At 33.9% G+C, this 14,945-nt stretch overlaps 2 protein-coding genes across 3 annotated transcripts; both read left to right on the forward strand.

Moving 5' to 3' along the window:
* Positions 1–5,638: 5,638 nt before the first annotated feature.
* On the forward strand, positions 5,639–8,852 carry LOC111432983 (protein indeterminate-domain 7-like). Of its 2 annotated transcripts, none has more exons than XM_023069841.1 (4): positions 5,639–5,957; positions 6,831–7,233; positions 8,074–8,374; positions 8,449–8,852. In XM_023069841.1, the coding sequence occupies exons 1-4, from the start codon at positions 5,819–5,821 to the stop codon at positions 8,764–8,766; spliced, it is 1,161 nt and encodes a 386-aa protein (XP_022925609.1). In that variant the 5' UTR covers positions 5,639–5,818; the 3' UTR covers positions 8,767–8,852. The 2 variants fall into 2 exon arrangements, with proteins under 2 accessions (XP_022925609.1, XP_022925600.1); XM_023069832.1 differs by having other exon boundaries at positions 5,649–5,957; positions 6,825–7,233.
* Positions 8,853–12,878: 4,026 nt separating this feature from the next.
* LOC111440911 (protein SRC2 homolog) lies at positions 12,879–13,943 on the forward strand. Its single transcript, XM_023077742.1, has one exon. It carries the CDS (start codon positions 13,011–13,013, stop codon positions 13,704–13,706), a length of 696 nt encoding a protein of 231 aa, XP_022933510.1. The 5' UTR covers positions 12,879–13,010; the 3' UTR covers positions 13,707–13,943.
* Positions 13,944–14,945: the final 1,002 nt, after the last annotated feature.

Genomic DNA, 14,945 nt, shown 5'->3' on the forward strand with positions numbered 1-14,945 from the left:
AAAAAAAAAAAAAAAAAAAAAAAAAAAAAAAAAAAAAAAAAAAAAAAAAATATATATATATATATATATATATATATATTTTACTCTAAAATTTTTGTAAACTTATGTTTTATTTTTTAACATAGAAATAAAGTCTAGTGGCTAATTTTGATAGGCAATGTTACAATGTTGAGGTCATTAGATGTCGGATCCATATTCCAAATACAGGTGTAAATCTTGATCATAAAACATTACATTCAGTTTAATTTATTTAAATGTAACAAAGACAGATTTAGAGTGATCTAGAGTAAAAAATGAATGTTGATACGTTAGAACATAGTGACTTTTGAATTAGTGTTAATTAATACATTAATGCTTTGAAATTACAATTTGAAATATCGTTGATACACAACTGATATCAGCATATTACGAAGACACCAATATTATTATATGAAATTTAATTTAGAATGAGCAATACATGAATGAACTGCTCACCGAGCAAGACGTGAATGAAATTGGCTTAAGAGCATTTCAAGGTAATTTAGATTTTAGAATGAGCAAGATTCCAGCTCATTACTACAATTGTATTATGTCCTTAAAACATACATGTTACAAACTCATATTATATTGTTAGAGTCGTACTTTTTCAACTATGTGACGTCATAATCTCAACACACTCATGACAAGTCTTATAGGGAACCCAAGCTCTATACATTATTTTCGCCCGCTTTGCGGAATCTAAACTTGTTCAACCACACACGCCGCTCGTGCATGTATGCACAATCGTTTGCAGTTCTATCCGATTTGTCTCTATACTAGGTCAAGTTACTCAGCTCAACATTGCCTCTAATTTTGAGGAAAACTCGAGTTGTTTCCAACTTGTCCTTCTACTCCCCTTTGAAAAAATAGGGGACCGACACCTTGATCTATACAAACTTTCAAAATATATCAATTGGATCATCGCCTAATATAATTATTGTTATAAGCAAACTCCGATATAGGTGTTTTCATTCAACCTTTCAATATGCACTTTTGAGGATAGTCGACCTTTATAACCGAGTAAATCGGCAAAATAATAAATTACTTGTGGCTACCGGGATTCAAGCCCAAGTCTCCACGACCACAACGTGGAATTCTCACCACTAAACTACAACTATCAATTAACTTGTTTAGCCATACACGTTGCCCGTGCATGTATTTACAACTGTTTATAGCTCTATCCAACATGCCTTTGCACTAGGTCTAGTTACTTGGCTTAGCCTTGCCTCTACTCGAGGCCAAGGTCTCTTGCATGCAACATCGCATCTCATATTCTCATCTTGGTTCCCGATTAACAGGACCATCATATCTTGATGCCATCCAAATTCTCGTGATGTCATTAGACATCGAAGCTTATTCAGACATTCTCATAGAGAATGAGCTCATGTGTCGTTCATAACATCGAGACATCCCGAACATTCATCCATCTAGATTCTATCGATGCATTGGACCCTCTCATGTCCATGTCATATCATTTACGGACTCCATACCATATAGTGGGTGCATATACCAACCGTTAACACATGGAGGGGGCAATATCGATACACTCGTGTTATCCGACACTGTCCCTGAAAGACTCATTTAGAAGACAGTTACCTAAAAAACTCCTCTCACAATGCTCGCCCTTACTATGACACACGAATAGTCATGATTTTGGCGAATAGTGTTTGAGACATTTTTTTGATCTGGTAAGAGTAGTCATGATTTTGGCGAATAGTGATAAGTCTTGTGAAGTGTCCATCTAGTGTTTGATGGATACCAAATTTAGCAAGGATCCATATCTCAGTCCAACTCCATGCCCATACTCGATTAGTGACTTTAATCAAATGCTACCCACACGTTTGAGACTCGCATCCAACTTATCCTCTTTTGGATCGTATCTAAATTCCCTCTAAAACCTCACTTTCAAGGTCATGCCCATAGTCCAACTCCATGCACCGACATGTGCCCCTAACTCGATGCCCATACTCGATTAGTGACTTTAATCAAATGCTACTCACACGTTTGAGACTCGCATCCAACTATCCTCTTTTGGATCGTATCTAAATGCTACCCCACATGCTGTAATCTTATGTTTTATTTTTAAATAGCGAAATAAACTCTAGTGACTAATTTTGAGATTATCCGGTGTTCGATTCATATTCCAAATACAGGTGCAAATCTTGGTCATGAAACAGTACCCTAAGTTTAATTTATTTAAATGTAGCAAGGACAGATTTCGAGCTAGTAAAAGAAATTATAACGAATGTTAAAACAATCTAAAAATGAATATTAACGTTTTCATAAACTTCCTATCAATCTAATAAGTTTATGAAAATTTTTGCACGGAAAGCGTCGAAAATCTAAGTCAAAGGTATCTCAAATTGATTGGGAGATGATTCAAGTCATGGAGCTGAACTAAATGGACTAAGGATTCATCTTCAATTCGAGAGGACGATTGAATTGATCTTCATTTTGAAAGAGTGTCAATATATTACTAACATATGATGTTATGTTTGAAATATTATTTAAAATGAGGGTTGATATACTATATACTACTTATACACTAATGATCTACTTGAAATTATGAATTTCCATTATGCAATGATGTACTATTAAAACGTCGATGATATATTTTAAACTAATTTTGAATGAGTGTTGATATGTTGGAACAACAATGTTATACTTCAAATGAGGTTTGAATTAGTGTTAATTAACTATCAATACACTAATACTACATCGTTTGAAATTTAAGAAGCCTCAAATGTTGGTTTTTAGACTGCGTCGCTTGGAATGGAAGCAAATTTTAACCTGTACCGCTTATAACGTATGAAGCCTTAAACATAGGTATAAGGATTATGTTGCTTACAACGTATAAAACTTTGGGCATAGGTTTTCAGAATACGTCACTTGGAACATAAGAAGCCTTGGACACATGTTTTAGACTACACCTCTTGGAACGTAAGATCTTGGGTGTAGGTTTTAGGCTGTATCACAAGGAACACATGAAATCCTAGATGGAGTTTCAGACTATGTCGATTGGAATGCATGAAGCCTTAGATGTAGATTTTCATATTGTATCACGTGGAACGCGTGAAGCCTAGGACACAGATTATCAGGTTCATAACTGGAACGCGTGAAGCCTAGGACACAGGTTATCATGTTCATGTCTTGTACTATAAATCCTAGGTGTAGTACTTTAGGGAACAGAACAAGAAATAAGAAGAACAAGAACAACGACAAGAACCAAGAACCAAAGATAAGAACTAGAACAATGATCGAGATTCAAGTTCTCAGAACCCAGATTAAGAACTCATAATCCAATACCAATATCCTCGGGCTAGAACTCAATAATAGAACTTAAGGAGTCAAGTTCTCAGGACATGAACCCTAAACCCTAAAAGAACATGACATGACAAGAAAGAGTGTAGATGATATCATTTTAAGAAAATTCATGAACTCTCTCGGAAGATACAAGAGTTGTGGTTGCTGGAATTTAAGCCTAGGTCTCCACGGCCACAATGTGACATTCTCACTACTAAATTACAACCACAATGTGAAATTCACAGTCATTTGATATTATTTAAACCAAGTACCTCTATTTTGTTTAAACATGCTAAAACGAGGTTGGCTTGTAGGAATAGTCATTAGTCTTAGAAACAGCTCAAATCAGTAAAAAACATTGTCACGTCACAATAATACAGGAGAACGTTAAAGTCATCATGTATCAGTTCTAGATGATAAATCCTAATTCAAAATCTAGAACCCAAAACACCTTTGCTATAACAATACTATTACCCACCTAACCTCACATGAAAAGGTCAGCATTTTCAAATTAGTGTAGACCCCACTTTGAATAAAAATAAATAAATTTCTTTTTGGAAATGATTACTCAACATCTTAAGGAAAAGATAAGAATCATGAAAAACTATTTTTTTAAAAAAAAAAATGCCATTTTTTTCACATTTCCTAATTAATAAACTATTTTAATATATGTTTTTTTTTTATCATCATTATTATTTATTTTATTTTTTATTTTATGTAATGTACTTGTAAAAATGTTATGATAAAAACTAAAATTGAAATTAAATAATTCCTCAAATTTTAATAAAATAATGGAAAATTAAATGATTAATCAAGTCAATTTTAATGGGTTTTAGTTGAAAAATCCACATTAAGTTGTCAATCATATTGAAAATGAAGTTTTTTCAAACTTTTGAATAAAAGTGATTGAAATTAAATTCGATTATTTTAACGTTTAAGAATATTAACGTGACACTCGTAAAAAATGATATTTGAATGAACTACGACCACATCCAAATAAGAGCGATTTTAAATATAGAATTTGTACACGGAATTAGCTCTTAGAAATAACACAAGGGAAAGACGGAGCCCTCCAGATTCTGAATCTTAAACATGAGGCGTAACAATTAATAAATTAATAAACAACGGAATCAATTCAACCCAAAATACCCATAATTTTTATTATAAAATTTAATCACCAGTTTGATTAATTTTTTTTTTATGATAAATACTTGTAGATTGATTTTTTTTTCCTTTTATTTTGAGTCCAAGTGTTTACTTTAGAGTGGCAATTTGGGAATAATAAACTTGTCTTTTTTTTGTCAAAAAACAGTAGCAGAACAAGACAAAAGTTTATAATTTCTTTCACCTTCCTGCTGGACACCATCAAATTTAAATTAAATATTTGTCGGCCAGGTCCCTATATTACTCTCCAATTTATATATTTCAATCATTTTTAAAAATACTCCATTCAACTTCAAATTTTAAATTCCTATTTCAATCTTCTCTCTAAAATAATTATTAATTTCTTTTTTTTTTTGGTATAATAATCCACATTTTATTTCAAAAATTTTATGTTAGACACATTTTTTCTGTGATCAGAAAAAAAAAATATATATTATGGTAGTACTCGAGTAAAGAAAGAGTATAGAGAACCATTTTGAGGATAAAACGTAGGAGTGTACATAGTCCGCTGGGTCGAACTATTTTTTATTTTACCAAACCCAGAGGTAACCCAACCCAACACCAAAATTTTCACAACCCAACCCTCCATTCTTGGGTTGGGTTGTCTCATTGTTAAAAAAAATTATTTTTTAAAAAAGGTTTTATTTATCCACAAAATCTTAGATAAAAGATAATTAAAAGTTCACAAATCTATGATTATTCACAAAAAGAAAATTCAAACCAGAGAAATTGGTAACATATCAACATATTGTCATAAAACTAAAAACAACTAAAATATCAACATTTAGGCATGGTATAGGACTTTTGTCCAACCCAACCCGTTGGTCTGGGTGGTCAGTTGAATGTACACCGTTAATAAAATTGTTAAAAAAAACTTAAAAGAATTAAATGTTATATCTATACTAACAAGGTACACTATATTTGTTCAGTGTCTCAATTATAAAATTTCCAAATTAAGCGTGTTTTATTTGGAGACTTCGAGTAATTATTCTAAGAAACATGTTTCATGTAAGTGAGACAAAACATGCTGAGAGAAGTCGGGTAAGTGGAAATTCCTAAAATAAAAAAGAAAATGAAAAGATGAGTGGCAATTCCTAGAATTGGCACAAGATTTAGGGGCAAATGATAGGAAGCCATATTATAAATTATGTAATGGGAGGCGAAAGAAAAGAGGCCTTTTCTTTTTTATTTTGTTGGTTCTAATTTGCAGCGAGCCATGAAAAAAGCTTCCTGTCCACCAAGAATGAAGGCCAAAATCATGCCCTTGTTCTTCCTCCTCTAGAAATTGATATCATTTGTAGGGTTTTGGTGAGTGTTTGTTGTGTGCTTTTCAATGTCCAAACCCTCAGGGTGCTCCGATGATGGTGGGAGCTTGAGCTTAGAGAATCAACTCACCCATGGAAGCTCTCAACCCCATCAACAGCCTCAGCTTTCAGTTCCCAAGAAGAAAAGGAACTTACCAGGAACACCAGGTCCCTTTCTTCTCTTCAAACTCGTTCGATCCATCGCGATTTTATTTTTAGTTTTCGTGATAAGTTCTGTTGATCCAAAAATATTTGAGCTAAGTTCAGAGATCTTGTTTGTAGACAAGTTCATAATTGAGTGATGGCTTTTTTTTTTTTTTTTTTTTAATTTGAAATTTGAATATTTTAAATAAAATATTAAATGAACTCTAAATTAAACCTCTATTTTTATTGGGTTTTTTTTATTTTTAAATAATTGTTTTAGAGAGAGAAATTTAAATATTGGGTAGTTGGAAGGACATCAATTATTGGAGGGGATTACAATGATTGGTATGTACTGTTTGAACTTTTCTTGCATTATTAAAATATCCGAAACAAGTGTTTTTTTTTTTAATGTTTTTTAAATCAATGTAATTAAGAATTTTTTTAATTATATATTAACACATTAATAACCATTTTAAAGATGAAAATAAAAGAATACAAAAATAATATTAGAATTCATATTAACGACAATAAAAACTCAAATAATAAGAATGGTTTAGACAAGGGTGTTCGTAGATTGGATTTGTCGGATTATGACATTTTTAGAGTAAATATAATTGTTCGAGTGGTAGGTCTTTAACACTTACCTAACCCAATTCGAATCGGGTCATTTATTTAAATATTTTTAAATATTTAATTAAAATTTGTAACTCGATTTCAATATCTATTTTACCTTCTAAACTGTTAAAAATTATGAATTTTGCTCGGTTAGAAAATTTATAAACTAATCGGATTAGTTTTCATTTATTTAAACTCAATCTAATTTAAATAAGTTTATAATTTAATCAAAATTTGGATTAGATTGGGTTGATATGAATTTGGAAGCTATCTTAGATACAGACCCAGATGCTGAAGTGGTAGCGTTATCGCCGGGAACGTTAATGGCAACGAATCGGTTTGTGTGTGAAATATGCAACAAGGGATTTCAAAGAGACCAGAACTTGCAGCTACACAGGCGAGGCCACAACCTGCCATGGAAGCTGAAGCAACGAACGAGCGGGAGCGACACGAGGAGGAGGCGGGTGTACGTATGTCCAGAAACGTCGTGCGTCCACCACAATCCAGCGAGAGCGCTCGGAGACCTCACCGGAATCAAGAAGCACTTCAGCAGAAAGCATGGGGAGAAGAATTGGAAGTGTGAGAAATGCTCTAAGAAATACGCAGTTCATTCCGACTTGAAAGCTCATCTCAAAACCTGTGGCTCCAAGGAATACAAATGTGACTGTGGCACTGTCTTTTCCAGGTTAATATCTAAAACTTTGTACTTGAATCACGATTTATCAATGAAGATGTTATTCCTTACTTATAAACTCTCCACACCATAGAGCATCCCCCTGAGGCCTATATAGTCCTCGAATAGCCTCTCCGTAATCGAGGCTCGACTCTTTTCTCTGGAGCCCTCGAACAAAATACACCATTTGTTCGACACTTGAGTCACTTTTGACTACACCTTCGAGCCTCATGACTTTTTTGTTCAACATTTGAGGATTTTATTGACACCATTTACAATGGTATGATATTGTCCATTTTGAGCATAAGTTCTCGTATTTTTGTTTTGGGCTTCCAAAAATGTTTCATACCAATGGAGATGTATTCCTTACTTATAAACCCACCTCAAAAATCCTCCCCTCGAACAAAATACATTATAGAGCATCCCCTAAGGCCTATGTAACCCTCAAACAGTCTCTCCTTAATCGAGGTTTGACTTCTTTCTCTAGAACCCTCGAACAAAGTACACCCTTTGTTCGACACTTTAGTCACTTTTGACTACATCTACGAGACTCACAACTTCTTTATTTGACATTTAAGGATTTTATTGACATAACTAAGTTAAGGGCATGACTCTGATATTATATTAGGAATCACGACTCTCCACAATAGTATGATATTGTCCACTTTGAATATAATCTCTCATGCTTTGCTTTGAGCTTCTCGAAAGGCCTCAAACTAATGGAGATATATTCTTTACTTATAAATCATGATCACTCACGTGGAACTACCTCCCAACAATTCTTAACACTTTTTTTCAAAATAACCTTAAAATTTTGAAAAGGTTCAATAACCCATGTTCAATATTTGGCAGGAGAGATAGCTTCATAACCCACAGAGCATATTGCGATGCCTTAACAGAAGAAAGCAACAAACTAGCTGGTCGAGGAGCAACAATGGCTGCCTCGCCACCCATAACACTGCCCCACCACGACCTCATGCCTATCCCTCCAAAGCCCTTTAACCTTTCAGCCGGGTCCATGTTTTCATCCTCCATTTCCAACGACCACCACTTTCCCTCCTCCTCCTCCGCCGCCCTCATGTCCGCCACTGCCTTGCTGCAGAAGGCGGCGCAGATGGGAGCTGCCGTCAGTTCGCCCATAATCCAACAAAAGGTGTTGAACATTGATTTAATCATTTTGATGGGTTCATTACTGTAGATTTAATCCTTTATTTGTGTCCTTAACAGAACGGTTTCGTTACAACAATGGCTCCTTCTTCATTTGGTGGGATGTTGCCCACCACCTGTTTGCAGAAATGCCCACAAGAAAACATTGGCGGAGGTGTGGACATGGAGATGATTGATGACATTCTGATGCTCAATGGGATGTTCGATAAGTCGATCGGGGAGGGCGCGAGGAAGACGATGACATTGGATTTGTTGGGGGCTGAGGGAGGGAAGGGGAGGAAGTTTCAGGCGGAAGAAAGTGTAGGGTTTGGAGGGGTTATGGAGAATGTGGGTTACTTTTGCCACCAAGGGGCCATGGGAAAGCAAGGTCATATGTGACTTGATGGTTTTTGTGGTTCTTGGTAGAAACATTTAAGAAACAAATTGATCACAATTATGAATATAGATTTATATGCTTATAACAAGAGTATTTGAAATAAGAAAGAATACTAAGAATAAGAACATAACCAAAAATTGAATTTAGTTATTAATGATGGGACAAAACCATAAAATAACCCCTCACGTGCCAAACTATAGAAGATCTCCCTTAAGATCAAACAATTCCATCGAATTGAGTATGATTGTATGTATGATCCGAAGGGAATGAACTCTTCATCTAGGTAGGGAAACTATTGGGAACCGTTTCGATTTTATTAAGAATTAAAAGAGGAGGAGAGTACATTTGTAGAAACCCTAGCTGGCAAGACTTATTTAAGTATTTCAACCATGCAAAAGTTCTTCATATTTCACACGTTCTTTTGACCTGAACACAAAGTTAAGGCTTGTGGGAGCCTCTTGAAATAAAATCTCAAAGAGATTGGATAAGAATAATTTCGAGAATTCCTTGGATATAATTTCATTCTCTAAAGAAAGTGAGACGCCACCTTGATGTCCCAAAGGAGTGAAAGAATTTTTGTCAAATATATTTGTATATTTAATGTATTAAGATATGATATATAATATATTGTACCAATCATATTTAAATATTATAAAATATCATAATATATATTTAATAAATTTGAATAATTTTTTGTACAGATGAGTTGTATCAAATATTATAAATATATATTTTTTTTAATATATCTAATATATTAAATATTAATTTGAACCTTCAAATTAATATATTTTTCTTCAATTATATTTAACGTATCTAATATATTAAATTATAATTTCGACACTTCAAATTAAATATATTTTTTTATTTATTTAATATATCTAATATATTAAATATTAATTTGACATTTTAAATTAAATTTATTTTTTCCTTTATATTTAATATATCTAATATATTAAATATTAAGTTGAATCATTTAAATTTTCTTTCAAATAAATTAAACTTTATTGGACTTATTATAAGCTCTAATAATACAAAATTAATTGATTAAACTCTTTAATTAATTAATTTCATTTATTACTTTTAAGTCACTCCACTATAGACTTACAGTTGCACTCTTATGTATGGCAACTTATGTCCATTAATATAACCATTGCAAGCCAGTGGATGCTTCACTAGTTATTCATAATTGCAGCTGGGTCAAAAGTCTATTTTACCCCTGTAATTACACCTTTCACCTTAAGTACCACCAATTCTCTAATGAACAATTTGTTTATGATCCAATCATAAATCAAGTTCCTCTCAGGCCAATGAGAGGGTGGGGCTCATTGTTCAAGTCCTACCAATACTTAGAACACTCATCTACTTTCCTTATATGGAAGAAGTGAATTCCATCTCATGTCATTATGTTCTCAACTCCGAATTTAGTCAAGTCCCCAAAACGGTAGACATATTGAAGACTAAATGAGTCATTCTCACCCATGTAAATTAAAGGACAAACCCTCATAGGCAGAAGTCCATAACTCACTCAGGGTTAAAATCGAGTCGCATATGATCATCATGTGAAATATTAATCTTCTCAATTAACAGGTTTATAAATCGAGTCGCATATGATCATCATGTGAAATATTAATCTTCTCAATTAACGGGTTTATAAAAAAAGATTAAATATTTCTTGGTCCAGTCTTATACAAACTCATTGTATAGGATACCCCCCTTCTCCCACTTACATGTCTCCACATGAACGATTTGAATCAAATCATTTGTAACGATTACAAAGTGGGCTGTATCAATAGTATTACCAGGATAAGGCACCTAACCTTATCCATATACTATATACTCTTTAGGTTATTACTTGAACACGGTTCTCTTGCACTTCAACCACATACTGTTCAAGAGTATATTAATAACCTTGTATTTTCATACCATGGATAATAATTAAATTACAAATAGAATAATAAAATTTATTGTTAGAAACTAAATAATTAATTACTAGGCTTTAAGGCATAAATCTCTATAGCATCTACTATAGGAATATCGATGAATCCGATTATTGAAATTTCTCAGGATACTTTTTTTAGGTTATCTTCTAGAATCTATTTCCTAGTTCAAGATCCCTCCTACTCATTGAAATCAAAGAATTAATAGATTAGTTCTGCCCAAAATGGGGATGGCTAGGGTTATGAACTTCTAAGCTAAACATGCTTAACTTGGAGTAATCCTACAATATACTAAGTCTTGGAAACTTTCCTAGAAAACATGTAACTGAAAGGACACTTACTGGTATTTGGGGATAGTCTTCCCTCTTAGGAGTACTTCAAAATAAATAGGTGGCTATCAGGTACTAAATCCAGATTCCAAATTCGGATCTAAATCTTAGGTATGGAATAATAGAATCTCTCCAAGTAAAAATGTGGTTTAAGGATGAACCAAGATGAAAATTAATGGGCATGTGACACCCGCGTAGTAAAGAGATATATGAATTAACCGATATCAAAAAAATGACGTCATATGACATAACATGATAAACATCCAACTTCTTGAGTTGCCTTCTTCCCCTGCTGATATGTTGTCACCTACGAACTTCTAGCGTGGAGTTGGATGAAGATGTGTCGGAGTTGGATGAAGATGTGTCCTCTTGCCCGCCATAGAATAAATTAGCGCATAGGACATTTTGACACCCATGATTATTTTTGCATGAACATGCTGGACAAAAGTGAGCATTGTGATAAGCATAAAGGTTAGACATAGTACTCAAAGTTTGATATCCTTCGAAACCCATACAAGTAGACCAAAACGTGTTGGATGTGACCCACGATCAAAATGTGTTGAAGCAAGTAAAAGAAGCAAAGGAACAACTTGAAGAGAGAGATCTTTTTGGAGCAAAGAAACGTTGAGCATTTAGGTTTTCAATTCTCTTTGTTGTTATTACAGTGAAATGAGCATAATCTCATTAGTATTCAATACCGAGGTAGTACGTGAGTAACCCGATATCATTCATCTCAAATTATTTTATCATTTGCTACTTGAACTCTTTGACGCCTTCCACACTTATACCAGTGAAGATCAGGTCATCAACGTACACGCCAACTATGAGTGTTTCAACCCCATTGTTTCTTGTATACACTGCTTGTTCTTGCGAGCACTTCATGAAGTTTAAACTCTTTAAGTTCTTGTTCAGACGCATGTTCCGCGCCCTCAGTACTTGTCGTAAACCATAGAGGACCTTTGACAACTTGTACATTTTGTGCTCTTTGGCTTTGATGACGAACCCTTCAGGTTGGGCAACATACACTTCTTCTCGGAGGTCACCATTTAGGAATGCTGATTGAGTCCAAGTGATGGACCTCCCACCCGTGTTGAACTGCGAGGGCAAGAATCAACCTTACAGTGTCCTGTCTAGCCACATGTGCGAAAACCTCCTCGAAATCAACTCCTTGTCATTGCACGTATCCTTTTGCTACGAGTCTTGCTGTATGTTTGATGACATTTCATTCACTATTCTTCTTCAACTTAAAAGACCCACTTCAAACTGATGGACTTGTGTCTGGATAGTAAGTTAGTTAGTGTCCACGTCTTGTTCTTCTTAATGGCTTCAAACTCTTTTTGCATGGCCTCTTGCCACATCGTCTCAGTTGCTACCTCATGGTAGGTTGTCAGCTCCTCAGCCGTGAGCAACACTAGGGTTCAAAATTTAAACACTTAAACCTAGACGACTCAAATATCTAAAAATCTAATTTAACCAAATTAAATTTAATTATTTAACACAACGTCATAATAAATGATAAAAAAAACGTGTGGTTAAAAATTTAGGATTTTCACTTAATAATATTCAAATTAAATTTGCGACCATGGTATATTTGTAATTAGACTCAAATCAAATAAGATTCTTTATGATTTTGTCAATTATTTAGAAATTGAAGCTTGAAAGTCAAAAAAAGACTACAAATAATAGCAGCCTCAACAGAAGAAAGAAGCACAAAGAACAATTATTGGATGATGAGACCATAATAATAACGAAGACTTTTCTAAATCAGAAGTCAACGCGTAAAGGTCATTGTTTTAATTTCGTTGAAAAAAGGAAAAATTCCACGATTTCCATGGTGCCAAGAAAATTCCTCTCCTCCTTCCCTTTCAACAATGCCGATCAATTCCTTCTATTTTGAGCTATCAATTCCACTCCTCGTCTTCAAACCAAAACCTTAAAATCCTCAAAAAATCCCAACCAAAATTTCCCCACAATCTGAAAATGGAGGTCCGGCAACTGGAAATCAGAATCATCAAAGCCAATGATCTCAAAGACGTCAATCTCATGACAAAAATGGACGTTTTCGCCCTCGTTTCGATCTCCGGTGACCAATTAAACAACCCGCAACAGAAGACCGATGTCGACAAAGACGGTGGCACCAGCCCCAAGTGGAATTTTCATACGCAATTCACCGTCGACGACGCCGCCGTTCAGGAGAATCGCGTCACCCTTAAGATCAAGCTTATTTCTAATCGGAGTTTGGGGAATAAAGAAATTGGGGTTGTTTATGTTCAGATTAAGGAGATGTTTGATGGCGGCGGCGCCGGGGAAGAGGAGAAATCCGGTAATTATAGTGTCCGGTTGTCGAATGGGACTGTGAAGGGCAATTTGGACTTGGCTTATAAATTTGGAGAAAAATATACAATTGAACGGCCGCCGTCACCGCCGCCGCCGCCAATGGAGGAGCCACCCAACATGAACGGGGTGGACACGCCGCAGGTTATGGCTTATCCGTCTACATTTCCTGACCTTAGCTCTACATATTCACCACTAGCGGAAGCGTACCGCCCACCACACGGTGGATACCCCAACCCTCTGCCGCCGGGGGCGTATCCACCACCGCACGCGGGATATAGATATGGTGGTTACCAGCCACCGCCAACAGGGTATGGGTACCCGCCAATGCAACGTCTTTAAAATCCGAAGGATGGCGGCAGTGGGATGTTGATCGGAGATTTGATTTCGAGCTGAGAAACGGCGATGTCGGCGGTAGGGAGCTGACTTTGTGGATGCTGGATTTTTTAATTAAGTTGACCCAATCAATAGAAAATTATACGAAACTAATGCAGGTTTGAGTTCAAGCTACATATGATTGTCACGTAAAATATTGATCTTCAAATAAATATTCGATATTTAATAGTTTAATCTTTACAAACTCCCACTCATATGTGTCTGTATAAACGTTTAGATTAAATCATTTGTAACAATTATAAAAGAATTCATATCAATAGTGTAATCAAAATAATGTACCCAACCTTATCTTATAATATAAACTCGACCTTTACCTATTACAAAATGGTTCATATCAATCATTACAAATTTGAGTTAAATAAATAGTTTTATACTCCCGATAATAATCTTTAGAAAAGTCATAGAAATTGAATAATTATATTTTTTTTTGTGTTATTTAGGTAAATGATTTTGAAATAATTTTTTAAATAGAAACAAGCGAAAATAGCTATAAATTAATAATAGAAAGTTGTTTCATTTACGAAACATTAAAGTTTAAATTGATATGATTATTAACTTAAGGTTTTTAATTGACTCTTTTTTTTAATTATATTTTTTTTTATAAATGTAAAAATGATTAATAACTTACGTTATATCACTAAAAAAATTATATATCACAGTCGTGCTCTTTTGATCTAATAAACAGAATTACACATACTATCCAATCGAAACTTTAAAATTTAGGTTGGATTAAATTTTTAGAAAATAAAAAATTCAATGGACAGTTTTTTAGTTGGTCCCCACCAACTGTTAATTCAAAAATAGAGTTATAATCCAATCTTATCCTAAATATTTAAGGTTTGTAATCAATGTTTTGTAATCGGTAAATATTTAATATTTTAACTCTATGAGATTTTAGTTATTAATTTAACATATTTTATGAGCAAAAGTAAAAAAATCATAAAATAGAGAATTAACTCAATAAATCAATCCAATTCTACTTGAAAATAGAAGATTGGGTCAAAATTATCTATTTATAATCAAACAAATTAAAAGACGTGAAAAGAGTAATAAACAGAAATACTAATAAATAGATAACTATTATAATAAATTATAATTTAGTACTAAAATATATGTCTGAGCTACATTTACAACCCAACAAATTGACATTTAAAAAAAAATAAAAATAAAAGCACTGGTTATCAA

This window comes from Cucurbita moschata, unplaced genomic scaffold (assembly GCF_002738365.1).
Source record: "Cucurbita moschata cultivar Rifu unplaced genomic scaffold, Cmos_1.0 Cmo_Scf00003, whole genome shotgun sequence".
Taxonomy (NCBI): domain Eukaryota; kingdom Viridiplantae; phylum Streptophyta; class Magnoliopsida; order Cucurbitales; family Cucurbitaceae; genus Cucurbita; species Cucurbita moschata.

What these genes read in the sequence shown, in the direction of transcription:
- LOC111432983 (XM_023069832.1), top strand. Translation starts at nt 5,819, where the DNA reads ATGTCCAAACCCTCAGGGTGCTCCGATGATGGTGGGAGCTTGAGCTTA. An exon ending in GAACTTACCAGGAACACCAG is followed by an intron (nt 5,958 to 6,824) that starts GTCCCTTTCTTC and finishes AAGCTATCTTAG; the next exon opens with ATACAGACCCAGATGCTGAA. An exon ending in CGCCCATAATCCAACAAAAG is followed by an intron (nt 8,375 to 8,448) that starts GTGTTGAACATT and finishes TGTCCTTAACAG; the next exon opens with AACGGTTTCGTTACAACAAT.
- LOC111440911 (XM_023077742.1), top strand. Translation starts at nt 13,011, where the DNA reads ATGGAGGTCCGGCAACTGGAAATCAGAATCATCAAAGCCAATGATCTC.